General features: G+C 37.4%; 1 protein-coding gene across 6 annotated transcripts in view; it reads left to right on the top strand.

Moving 5' to 3' along the window:
• The window catches only part of NKTR (natural killer cell triggering receptor), a 37526-nt gene that overhangs the window by 18754 nt on the left and 6450 nt on the right, over positions 1–12322 (top strand). For 3 of the 6 annotated variants that reach the window (XM_032182706.1, XM_032182703.1, XM_032182708.1), the window contains 6 exons: positions 5678–5707; positions 6527–6672; positions 7661–7883; positions 8425–8580; positions 9787–9874; positions 11702–11847. In XM_032182706.1, coding sequence (XP_032038597.1) covers positions 5678–5707; positions 6527–6672; positions 7661–7883; positions 8425–8580; positions 9787–9874; positions 11702–11847 — 789 coding nt within the window. Of the gene's footprint in view, positions 1–3017; positions 3078–5677; positions 5708–6526; positions 6673–7660; positions 7884–8424; positions 8581–9786; positions 9875–11701; positions 11848–12322 lie in introns of those variants that run through there. The other 3 variants (XM_032182707.1, XM_032182705.1, XM_032182709.1) reach the window with 2 other exon arrangements.

The raw sequence follows: 12322 nt of genomic DNA, 5'->3' as shown, positions 1-12322 counted from the left end.
ACAGTAAGAATCCTGAATGTAATATTTCTATTTGCTCATCAAAAGTACTTTCCCCATGTGCAACGGGGGAGCATCATTTGGAATAACTAGTCTTTATAGTAAGAAATCAGGCACCAACTGTCTCTTTGACAGACTGCACTAGCAAACTGGTCACAAGTCATTAAAAGTTGAGCTACAGTGGTCAGTTTACTCGAAATGAAAGCTCCAGACTAGTCAACTGAAGCATCTGACCAATTCTAAACTATCATCAGTTTTCTTTGATTCATCAGGAATTCCTCTGGTGTGCATGAATGTGTCGAAACGTTCATAAGCAACAGCTGAGAACTGGAAAAAAAAGTGGTGTAAGTGAAGTTGGGAAACTTCAGTGATGCCAATTGAAGAATGGATGTAAAGCGTTGGTAGAAATCAGTAAGATGCAAAACTAGAATCCAGAGTAGGTGTATGTCAGAAGTGTTATGTTTAATGCTTATTGACTTTTTTTCTCCTACTTGAATATGGGGTAGCAGTTGGGTTGAAAGGAGAATATTTGGCTACAGCAGGATTAAGGTTTTCATGTATATGCACTTTACATATACCAAGGCATTCACACGTGTATCTTAACCTAGTCAGATGAGAAGCATCTCACTGAAATCCAGCAGAAAGGAGACACAGGCTGTCTGGCTTTGTGAAATGCTGGAATTTCAACTTTCTGTACCCAAAGAGGTTTGTTACAGCATTGTATTGCAGATTTGTATTGAAGACAGTTGTAAGACACTAGTTTATAAATTAGCTATTAATATTTTCAGATAGCTCCACTATTAATTTCCTTCTTTTCTGTGAATATATTCTTTATTTTTTTTAAAGCCAGTTACTTAACAAGTGTTCTAAGCGCAACCCGAGTGTGTTAATTTTTTTTTTTTAATTGTCCTGTTTCCATGTTTATATTAAGATCCAGAATTTCTTGGAGATGGGGTGGAGGTTGACAGGAACCACCCTAGAAACATTTTCCTTTTTCTGTATACTCCAGCACCTGTTCTGGACTATTGTTGAAAGATGGATTTTAAGTTGTATGCTTTTAATACTGGGAGTAAAGGAATGCATCTAGAGTATTACAGAAATGCAGTTAAGGTCTTTAGGTCACAGATTGAGAGCCGGAGGGATATTAAGCCTGTTCTTGGATTCTCCAGCTCAGTGACTATATTACTTGCTGGGTAATGTTCTTTTGGAGCAGTGTATTCTGCTTCTCAGACGAGCTGATCTTATGAAGCTATCTTGTCTCTTTGAGCAGCTCCCTTGTGCCTGTGGCCCTGCCCAGCCTGCTAGTAAGTTGTGCTACAAAATAAGTGCCACTCTTACAGAAATTAATATATAAAGCACTACAAAATTTGTGAATTTACTGATTCTACAAGTGCTAACGAGTAACTTTGCTTCTAGTAAGTCATCCAAAATCCACGGAGCTGTATTTACTACAGAAGTAGAAATGTGAATGTGCAGAATGTAGCATAAAGAGAACAACAGGAGGCAAAATTGTAACCCACTTCTTTGTTGTAATTTGGAAGCTTTGTTTAATTGACTTACCGTCTTGCTATTGAGTCTTGCATTCCTCTAAACCACTGAGGCTGATACTTTATTACAACTTACAGGAGTGCTAGGTTTTGTTCGCTATCTGCTCAAACAGTTATTAGTTCTCACCTTTGTGTTAAAAGCTATTTAAAATTTGAGGCTGTTTTGCTATTCATTAATTTATTTTTCCCCATACTGAGGGTATTGTCAGTTAACGTGGCTCTCAGGCTTTTTTCTTGCTCCAAGCTAAATAGCTTTTTGGTTCAAAAATGTTTTCAACGTATGGTATTGTCCAGTTACTAAATTTAAATAAAGTAACCTCATGGAACTGCGAAGTGGCTAAAGGCTAAAATCAGCTGTGAAGATTTTTGGGTTGGATTTTACAAGTGATTTCTGAATGTTACTAGCTTATTAAGTGGCTCACTTCTAAGTTTTTTTTTTTGTTGTTGTTTCTTCAGTGTCCCAAACCAGGTATTTTTCTAATCAACTTTTTTTTTTGTTTTGTTTTTACTGCGGATGAAATAACTTTAAGCTGATTATTGAACAGTTCACAGAAATATGAAAGATAGCTACAAAAAAATGGCATTATCCGTGAGCAGGGGCGATGTACGTGCACTTGTCACACAAGCAGGTTCTGTTGGTTTGACCAGGTTTACACAGATGTACAGCCCTCGTGGAAGCATTTATAGGATGATATTTGCAGTAAGTTACAAACAGATCATTTCACTGCTTAGATATGCAGAGAGATAATTAAGAGCTAATAGTCTATATGGGAGAAAAAGCATAATTTATACTTAACTGATAGTGTATTTTGAAGTTACAGCTGCTCATGAGAATTACACCAGAGCAAACACACAGAATTAGCTGGTGCACGTGCGTTGTGCTTTTGCACCTGCAGCGTTCTTGTTTTTCCCTAATTCTTAACACGAGCAATAGTAGCTACGCACATGTTTTAGAGAGCATCTCTTTTTCTTAGTTTTAGAACAGTTTCATAATAAAGGGAGCTACAAGCAACTATGAAATGTCTGAAGCTGTGGACTTACACCCTTCATTTTGTAAACCAAACCATTTCACTGACGGGCTGCCATCCTATGAAGTATTTACCTAGGATTGGTTTCAGAAGAGCGTTTGAACACCTCTGTAACTGCAAGCATGTGAATAAACCCATTGAAAGCTGTTATTCATCTGCTTAAAGTTGTGCATGTGTTCTAACGCTTGGATTGAGGCTCGGAGGGGACTGGGAGGATTCTCTTTTCTAACAGTTTTCCTGTGTAAGAGTGGGTGCGAGCAGGCTATGTCTGTAGTTTTTGTTTTTAAAGAGAACTTATCGTAGTTTTCAAAGTACCTTGTATTCTAAAGAAAATTTAGAGCCCTCTTTTAGGCATCCTTGTTCTGCATACAACTTGATTAATATTAATTTTAAACTTGTATTTAATAAAACATAGACTCAGTTTTGTCTGAAAATGTATTACAATTTATTTCTGCCATTTTTGTGTAAAATTTACAGAAACAGTGTTACATCGTGCGCTCCAAAGGTAATGTCTCATTCCTCTAAGGCTGTGTCCTTTTTTCTTTTCTCTTTCTGTTTTTAATCTTTCTTGTTTTTCTGATCATATTGTTACGTGCTTTGAGTCCTTTGTTAGGTCTGAGGTTCTTGGGGGGTGGGCAAAAAAAGGTGCTCTTATTGAAAAAAAGATGTTCTTCTCTTCACCAGTATCTTAAACCAATTTTCTTTAAATTGGGGGGTGAGTAAAGATATTTGTCCTTCTGCAAATAACATGGATAATAACACCTATAATAAGGCAGATGTTGAATGTTTTATAATACAAAACTTCTGCATAGAAATGTTTTAGTAAAATGCTATTTCTTGGGAGGAACTCATCCTAACTAGGTTTCTGTAGTGCAGAAGTAGTAAGTAGGTTTTCTCCTGGCAAAGTTTTGAAGTCAGTGTTCAAGAAATGAGAGGTGGGACATAGGCAAGAAGAGCTTTGGCGTGGTCTTGTAAGGTGCAGATGTTTGCAGAGTAATTGCAGTGTTCCAGCCCTAACCTCACGAGGAGAGAGCTTTCAGAAGCACAACGAGGAATTTGGTTTCTGCTTCCCACGGAAAGTCTTGCAAGCTGCCCGACTCCTCCTTGTGCATCTGAGAAGTTTGCTTTTGGGTAGTGCTTTTTCTGTGTGCTTCCACTTCGTGATCAGGCAAATGAGAAAAATCCTGTCCACTTTATCAAATTGCCAGCGCAGTGAAAGAAACTAAATGGCTTTACTAGTTACCAGCCATCCATTTCCTTGCCTATTAAGGTCCAGAGAAAGTACTTAAATAATGTGCTTAAATAATTTGCTCAATTGGCCTCCAGGTGCTGCTGCAGCATGGCAGGAGCACGCTACTACAGCATTCATACCAGGCGTGTTTGAACCTGTTGCTTTCTCGAGCTAACACTAAATGCTAAGACTCATTGACTGTTGGTTTCACTGAAGTAACCCACTTCTATTTTTCACTACTTTTAAATCAGCTTTATCGTTCAGCCTGCTCCAAACGTTCACCTCACAGCAGGTGGTTATCGCAGTTAACTTTTGCTTACCCATCTCCCAAAGCTCGGAGACTTTTTCTGTTCGTAGCCATGCGCTGGGTTAGCAAGGGGAAAAACAAAGATCAGCCCCTGCTGCTGAGAAACGAGATGTCTTCTTGATAGCATTGCTTTCCCTTTTGTTTTCCGTAATATTTAGGATTGCAGGAGGAGGAGGAAGTCTGGTTGGTGTTTGGAGCTTAGAAAAATCAGAGTGTAAGCACTCCTGATGGCACTTCCATCTTCTGGCACGTGTCCCAGCACTGCGGCGCTCTGTTGCTGAAAAGCCAGAAGGAAGCTCCGTGCTTTATCTGCAGTATTTCGTTGTAGCAGTGAGAGCCTGACTTTGTTGTACCAAGAAAAGCAGCATCTAGGCCCTGTGGGGTTATTTTACTTTTATTTTTTGAGAGTGTAGTGCAGTGGAAGGAAGCTAGAAAGTCAAAACAGTGCCTCGGGAAGAGAGGGAGAACGTTTTCAAATAATAAAACAGCTTCAAATGCAAATTATATTGACATTTATTTCACCTCCCCTCACTTCCCCCAGTATATAAGATCAATGCAAGTTTTGATGTTCCTCACTGAGTTTGTCTGTGCAGCCTGGTTCTCTGGGCAACGTTATTCCCTTATTCCCTTAGGTATGCCTGCATTAACTCCCTTTCCCTTCTAGAAGAGGACAGAGAAAGGTACCAGGCCATAGCATTGTCACCAAAAAGGTGAAGCTTAAAATGCAGCTGCATATGCACAGCCTTGACAATCCCAATTAAAAGCCAGCTTGGGAATTTGCCATAGCTCCCACCACCACCCCTGTGCAAAGTGTAATGCAGTGGCATTTCCCCTTCGGGCTGGAAATGTGGGAACCTGCAAAAAAAAAAAAAAAGGGAGGAAGTCCGAATTTGTCACAGAAATAGAGCATAGGGTACCTTATAATGTCTGCTTGCATTGTGCTGCTGTTGCTTTGGGGAAGCCTGTGAGCTTATGAGCTGAATTGCTGTAGTCTTGATGGTTAAAGTAGCATCGCTTTGTATGGGGAGTCCTGAGGCCAATCAAGTAGGTGGAAAATAATAAAAAAGCAGGAAAAAAAGAAGCAAAGAATCTATCGCATATAACAACTCTGTTTCCCTGTTCCTTTTTTTTAAATAGAACTGACTTTAAAGTGACCTTGTAATGTAAGAACCTACCAGTTTCAGAAACGTTAAATTGCATTAGTTATCCAGTACTTATTTCCAAATTGTATCTTTGTGATTAAAGATGTTAGTGAGTTATATTTGAGTGTGTATGTAAAGGCACTTGAATAGTGTTTACTGCATGCATCAGATGGTATTTGGTACAACTTTCAAGTATGCACAGTTAGCTAAACTTTAAACAAATTTCATGTAAAAGATAATCTTAAAACAACAACAAAAAAAAAGCCTGTATGTGTTGTCTGTAAGGTTTTTAATTCCATGTATGTAACTGGATTTTTTCACTATTTTGTCTTACCTTCACCTTTTTTTCTGTGACATTCTCCTCTTACTTCATCTGAATCCTTGATTTTTTTTACCATCTCACCATCTTGCTGTTTGTCAAACAGAACAACAAAGCCTGCTCCTCATCTCGATGGGTAAGTCCTTTATAGTTTCTTGAGCGATGAATAAATTCATGAGGCTTCGCGTGTCATGGTGGCGGTAGTAGACAGCAATGGGGAAACACTTTTACTTCTGCGAAAGATTATACGGTAGAAAAAGATGGAAAACTAAAATTTGAATTCTATAAATATTTCAAATTGCAACTTCTTTCTGAAACTGATTTGAAAACTTGGATTTGAAAACTAGATTCATTTATTCAAATTCATTTATTTAAATCTGCTTGCTGCCCTCAAATCAAGTTAAAATGTCAAGTTTAATGTGTTTTGATAGTACTTTTTTCATCTCCAGAATATATTCCTGGAAGTGCAAGTTATAGGGCAATTGGAGGAAAGAAGGAGGAATGTGGGACAGTAGAACAGAATGGGGAATTTGTTCACGACAACTGCACCTTCAATGTCAGTGGGAACTTGTAGGCTGAGGTTGTGTAGACATAAAAATGAGAAAACTGCTTCTGTGCCATCTTTATTTACAGGCTTTTGGTCTGTCTGTTTTACAAAATTTCAAAAATAGAAGGGTGGATGAGAAATTACGACCTGTTCATAGTGTCTGCTAGAAGATAGTAGAATGACATCATGTTGAACCAGAGCAAACTTCCATTTCTTGTGACGTGAAGTCTTACTGTTGTAAATGTCAAAGTAATAAAGTTAAAAATAAGATTTTTTTAATGTCTTAAGAGCCAGTCGATACCAGTGAAGCTGAGTATTTTTATTTCAGAATGACTTTTAAAATCTGAAATTCATCGGAGAAAAGGCGAGATATAAACGTTGTGCTTTCCAAATGTTTTGCTTCTGCAGCGTACATGTTGTCTTTGGACTGGTTATTTCTGGTTTTGAAGTAATAGAGCAAATAGAAAATCTGAAAACCGATACTGCCAGTAGACCCTATGCAGATGTACGAGTTATTGACTGTGGGGTGCTCGTTACAAAGTCAGCAAAGGATGGTAAGCACACATATGCTGAAGTTAATTGAATGTTGACATGTTTTTCAGAGTATAAAAATTATGCCAGCATCCAGAAGTCGCTATGGTGAATCTCTAGAATCATAATTTAGTTCTAACAACCCTTTAAAACTTCAATGTTGGAGTAGGTGAGTAAGGCACAGCAAGGGAAAAGGTTTTCTGACCTAAACCTTTGTGCCTTAGAAAACGTATGCCTGCTTCCTGGTCTCCTTAATTAACGTTTGAGGTTCATGTGACATACTCAAAATAAATTATAACTTGTTTTTCTGAGTTTGAAAGACCATAATCTAAACAGAAGCTTTTCTGGATGTAGAATTTTGTGTAGTTTCTGAAGGTTTATTATAAGATATGTCAAGTTAATATTGGCCATAAACATAGTCAACATAATTTACCTTTTTGTGAGGATTTATAGGATATAGATGGTGTTAGATACATCTTTGGACAGGTGCTGTAAAGCTTCGGATTGTTATGAGTTAGGATTTTTTAACTTTAGTTCTGACTTTCCTCAAGGATAATGCGTTTTTTATGTCCTGCGGAGAGAGTCTGAGGAAAGATAATGTAAAAGTACGGGAATGCAGAAAGGAGAGGGTGGCAAAGCTTGGCACACGTGGATGTTTAACTTCAGTTATAAACTTCAGTGTATGGCTTATCATAAAAATGCTCTGGCTTTGCAGTATCTTAGATGGCAGAAGCTGGGCATGGAGGTTCTTACAGTTCACTGAAGGTGTTTTTTTACAACCATCTTTGCTGGAAAATATCTGTGTAACTTTATTGGTTTACCCAGGGCATGATAAATCCATATAATTATATTTTAACAAACCTCACTGTTAAAAAATGCTCATGGTTTACACACAGATCCTCTGGAGAAGCACGTGTGTACTTACATACATAGTTACATATCTTGTTTTACATGTATATACATGCTACATGTAATATGCACACTATAAATATTATAATATCTGTTTCTAAGCTTTGGAGAAGAAGAAGAAAGTATGTTCTGAATCAGAAGAGTCAGAATCCTCCTCCAGTGCATCAAGCTCTTCAGAAAGTTCATCTGAAAGCGAAGCTGAAAATGAAAGAAGCAGGAGAAGAAAGCGCAAAAGAAGAGCTAAAGCAAAACAGTCAAGAAAACGGAGAAAGGAGGAGAGGAAAAAAGAGGATTCAAGATGCAAGCGAACCTCAAACCAAAGATGGTGACTACTTTCTCAAATTTAAGAATTTCAGAGGAATTTGATAAATTTTACTTTTTCATGAAGTACTTAAGCAATTAATGTGAAGGTGCTTTTATTCTGTAAGTTCGGATTTTGATTTTTTTTTTTTTTTTTTTTTTTTAAACAAATCACTAAAACCAACCTTGCTGGGTAGACTTCTGTGTTAAAGACCTTTGTAGGTAGAATCTAGAGTAACTTTGAAATAAATGTCTAGCATGTTAAAATGTTTGGGATTTGCTATACCTGTGTTAATGTAATGTTAGGCAAATAGAGACCTTTGATTCATACTTGATTCTATTTTAAAATATTTTATGACTAGTGGCAAATTAAAGGCAAAATTATTTGCTGTAAAGTGAGAACTGAACCTTACTTCTAACACCACACCATTGGCATGAAATGAGCTGTTAATGAAACACATTCTAAGTCACCTGAAAGCTTGTTGCGTCACGTGGGCTTCTTGTGGGAACCTGAACGGTGGTGTTTGTCAGTTGATTTTTATTTATATACTTATATTTCCTCCTAGCAGCCTTTCTGACAAGAGCGATGTGACCGAAAAAGCAACTGATGTTAGCACAAAGAGGGATAAGCCTGTCGTGCGTCCTGAAGAAATTCCCCCAGTGCCTGAAAATAGATTTTTGCTAAGAAGAGATGTGCCTGTTGTCAATGCAGAACCTGAGCCGTAAGGAACATTGAGTTTTATGATTGTGTTGACCTTCTTGGTAGCAACTACGCATAAAACTTCCTCAGTAACATTATTTTACCAGAACTTACAGCAAGGGATGGCCTTAGTGTCAGAATTTCTAAATGAGGCAATTTACCTGTCCTGTTCACTGTTTTTCTTCAGAATTTTCCTTTCAGTGTGGTTCAGGTTTTTTTCAGTGAAAACTCATAAAATAGTTTCATCGGTCCTTTAAAGGTCGTGCATATTGTGATCTTAAACACAATTAGAGGTGATGCAAAAAAAACAAGGTTCATTAATTCCAGAGGAAATTTTGCAACATAAAATACAGCAGATATTTGATTGCAAGGTAAACTTGAATAGGTGATGGTTTTTTCAACTTTCTTAGACTAAAGGGTGAAACTTTAGTGCAAAATCAGTCAAAGAGAATCTTACAAGTGGTTTAATTTTTTTTTTTTTTTTTTTAGAACGGGAGAACAATTATTTTTTTTAGTAGGAAGGAAGTCATGCATTCACAAGTTGCTTTCAATTTGTGTTTTTGCATGTCTACCAAAATGCATTTTTTTTCTATCAAATTTTTTTCACTTGTGGATTTAGATGAGCTGATACAGCACAGTCCTGGGCATCTCTAAAATCCAGTCACTTTGTTTTAATTCAGTTAACGGTGTAGTCTGCTGTAAGCTTTTTCTTCTTTACTTGTGCTTTCAAAGCCTTTGTATTTGCTTCTTTCAAACTGTGTAAAAAGGAATGCTGAATTACTTCTTGCTGAGGAAAGAAAGAAGGCTTTAGAACTTGGGGACTGTTATGACCTGCCACTGTCTGCTAAGGCATTGTTGTGTAATTGCTGCGATCTTGAAACTGTTCTTTCCATGTCATCTTCACGATTTTTCCACCAAACATAAGTCAGCTGCTTTAGAAGAGCCGTGTAACGCTGTATCAGAGTACTTTGGAAGTTCATTGTTAGCCTTTCTTTATCACAAAGGCAGGTCAGATCTGCAGAGCTGGTTGAGAACTGTTACGTATCGATTTGCTTTCATCGCAGGTCTGTGCGTGGCTGGCTGGCTTCTTGGAATGCCAGTTGCTGAATTCAGTTCTGCCGTATCAAAATAGACGATTAAGATATTTTGCATGGTTAATTTAAAATTAGGTTTAAGTTAAAATTGTTACTTTTTTTTGTGTATACTCTAATTTTCTTAATTTCTTTAGGAAGCTTCTTGATGCTGCACCAGTTCTAACCGACCAGAAACCATCAGTCTCTAAATCTGGACGAAAAATTAAAGGAAGAGGCACAATAGTATGTGACTTACTCTTATTTCCTCTCACCCAAAGTATCTTGTCTGACCTTGTGCTTTGAATTCTGAATTTCCTTGAAGGCTTTGTGTGCCACTGTAAGTGTTGTTGACCTACAGTAGATTCAAGCTTAGAAGGTTGAAATCTTGGTGCCAAGTAGTTCATTTTGCAATGCTTTTTCCTTATCCTTCTTCTTAATGTCTTCTTGCCGAAGCATTGTTTGGGAAAACAAAGGCTTACCCAGCTACAAGAGTAATTTCAGCCATGAAAAGTAGCTTCAGACATAAGAATAAAATTATTTCTTTGTAAAGACTGAAATGAAGTCAGCAAAGGTTCATCCTAGGCAAGCTGCAACATCTGAAGCAATGAGAAAAGACAAGCTTTTACTCGCTCTGCTGCTTGGATTTCCTCACTGTTTCTCCTAAGCACTAGGACTGTTGCTGCATAACAGCAAACAAGGCTGTTCTGAAGTGTCCTAAGTATGTACAGTTCTGATACGTACAGTGTCTGATCACTGTGCGTATGTTGCTGATAAACATTTTTTTCTGGCAACATTGGCAGAATCACTTGTCAAAATGTCAAAAAGCAGAACTAACAGTTTAAGTGTATCTTTTGTTTCTGTTTTTAGCTAGTTAACATAGTTTGCCAAATTTCATCCGCTCTCCTGCCTGAGATGAAGTCCGTGTAATTTCAGATAACAGTGCACAGGCAAGAAGTTACTTTTTGCCATGCTTGGACAGAAGGCTTTTTGCAACTGCACAGTCGTGGTCCATTTTTTTTCCACTTTGTGAAGGCTGTCACTGTTTCTGTAGACCTCATTTCTATTTCAGTGATCTGGTAACTTTCTCTTTTGCATTAGTGCCAATGTTCTTAAGCAAAAGTTTTCTTATCCCTTCTCTAATCCATGATGCAGGGCCCAAAACTTGATTTTCAGTCAGTTGAACAGGGAGAAAGTAAGAAGATATTTCTTAAGTGAATTCTATGTAAACCAATACATTCGTCTTTCTCTTTTTATTCTGGGAGACAGTCTAGGCTTTTTTTTCCACATATCACTTATTTTATAAGTGGCTCAAAATAATTGAGTAAAACCAAGATGTTTTTCTTCTTTGTTAATTGAGTCAAGGAGCATCCAATTTCCTCGTATGACTTACCTAAGTGTGTATCCAACTGGGTAATGGAAAATAATGACTTGGCAATATTACGACCATTTTTCTGCTGCTGCAGGAAAAGCTCTTTTTACCTTTTTAAATGCTGTGCCTAAGCATCATTTTCTAGCATGAAGCTTCATTCCACTTTTTTTGAAAGACATTTTGCTTAGAAGATGTCTTAAACTGCCCATTTCTTAAGGGCTGAACAGCAGTGACTTTTGAAACGGAGCTTGTTTCTGTGATTACAGGCAGCTAAGTATCTGCTAACTGAACTGAAACATCTGTGTTTTAGTATCCTGGAGGGGAGAAGTTTGGTTATCTGCTGTAATTGTGTTATTCCAGAAAGTGTAATGTAAAGAGAACTTCCTAAATTTTATCTTTTGTGTTTTGGAAAAACAGGTTAGCTGGGCCCTCTCGGGCTTTGATAAGTGCCCTTAGAGTATGAAAAGGCAGTTAGCTATGTAATCAGGCTCACATATAGCATATATGCGTACCAAAAGTGGGTATCTTTGGCAGGGAATTCAGAATTTGTGTTCTTCCTGACCTTTGTGTGAATAACATTGTCTGGTTTGTTATGAAGATGCATGCAAAACTTGTATGAGAGATACCAGACACAGAATATATTTTTTCTTTAAAGGAGGTTGTATAATATAAAAAGTAATTGTCTTGCTTTGGTTTTACAGCGATATCACACCCCACCTCGATCACGGTCGTGCTCTGAATCTGATGATGATGAGAGTAGTGAGACTCCTCCGCACTGGAAAGAGGAAATGCAGAGATTACGAACGTATAGACCACCTAGTGGAGAAAAGTGGAGTAAAGGCGATAAGTAAGATCCTTACAGTGCATTTAAAAAGTATTTTTTTTGCACAAGCAATAATAGGTTATATAGCTGTTCCATGTCATTCTTGTTTGACTGAACAAAATGTGTAAAAATATCTTTGTATTTAATATCTTCCCACTTCCAGTGTTCCGAATTTAAACAGAATCTTTATTGGAATCTTTCCTAAAACTTTTCTTCTTTGGTGTTGTAACATCAGATCAACACATGCTGACAAAGCCTAAGGTCACAGAGCAGTTGTTCTTCAACTGTCTTCAATACTTAAGAAGAAATTAATTCACCTGTCCAATTTCCTATTGCTTTCCTCTGAGATAGTTGCGTCAGATTTCCTTTAGCCTTGAACTTGGTTAACTGTTTGTTTTATTTTGATAACAAGACAACCAAATCCACAAAGCTTATATTAAGTTTTAGCTTCATGTTCTTTTTGCTGTTACCAGCTCTGTGATGTAGCTGACTTTCCAGC

This window comes from Aythya fuligula, chromosome 2 (genome assembly GCF_009819795.1).
Source record: "Aythya fuligula isolate bAytFul2 chromosome 2, bAytFul2.pri, whole genome shotgun sequence".
Classification (NCBI taxonomy): domain Eukaryota; kingdom Metazoa; phylum Chordata; class Aves; order Anseriformes; family Anatidae; genus Aythya; species Aythya fuligula.
This window is presented reverse-complemented; position numbering and strand designations above follow the sequence as displayed.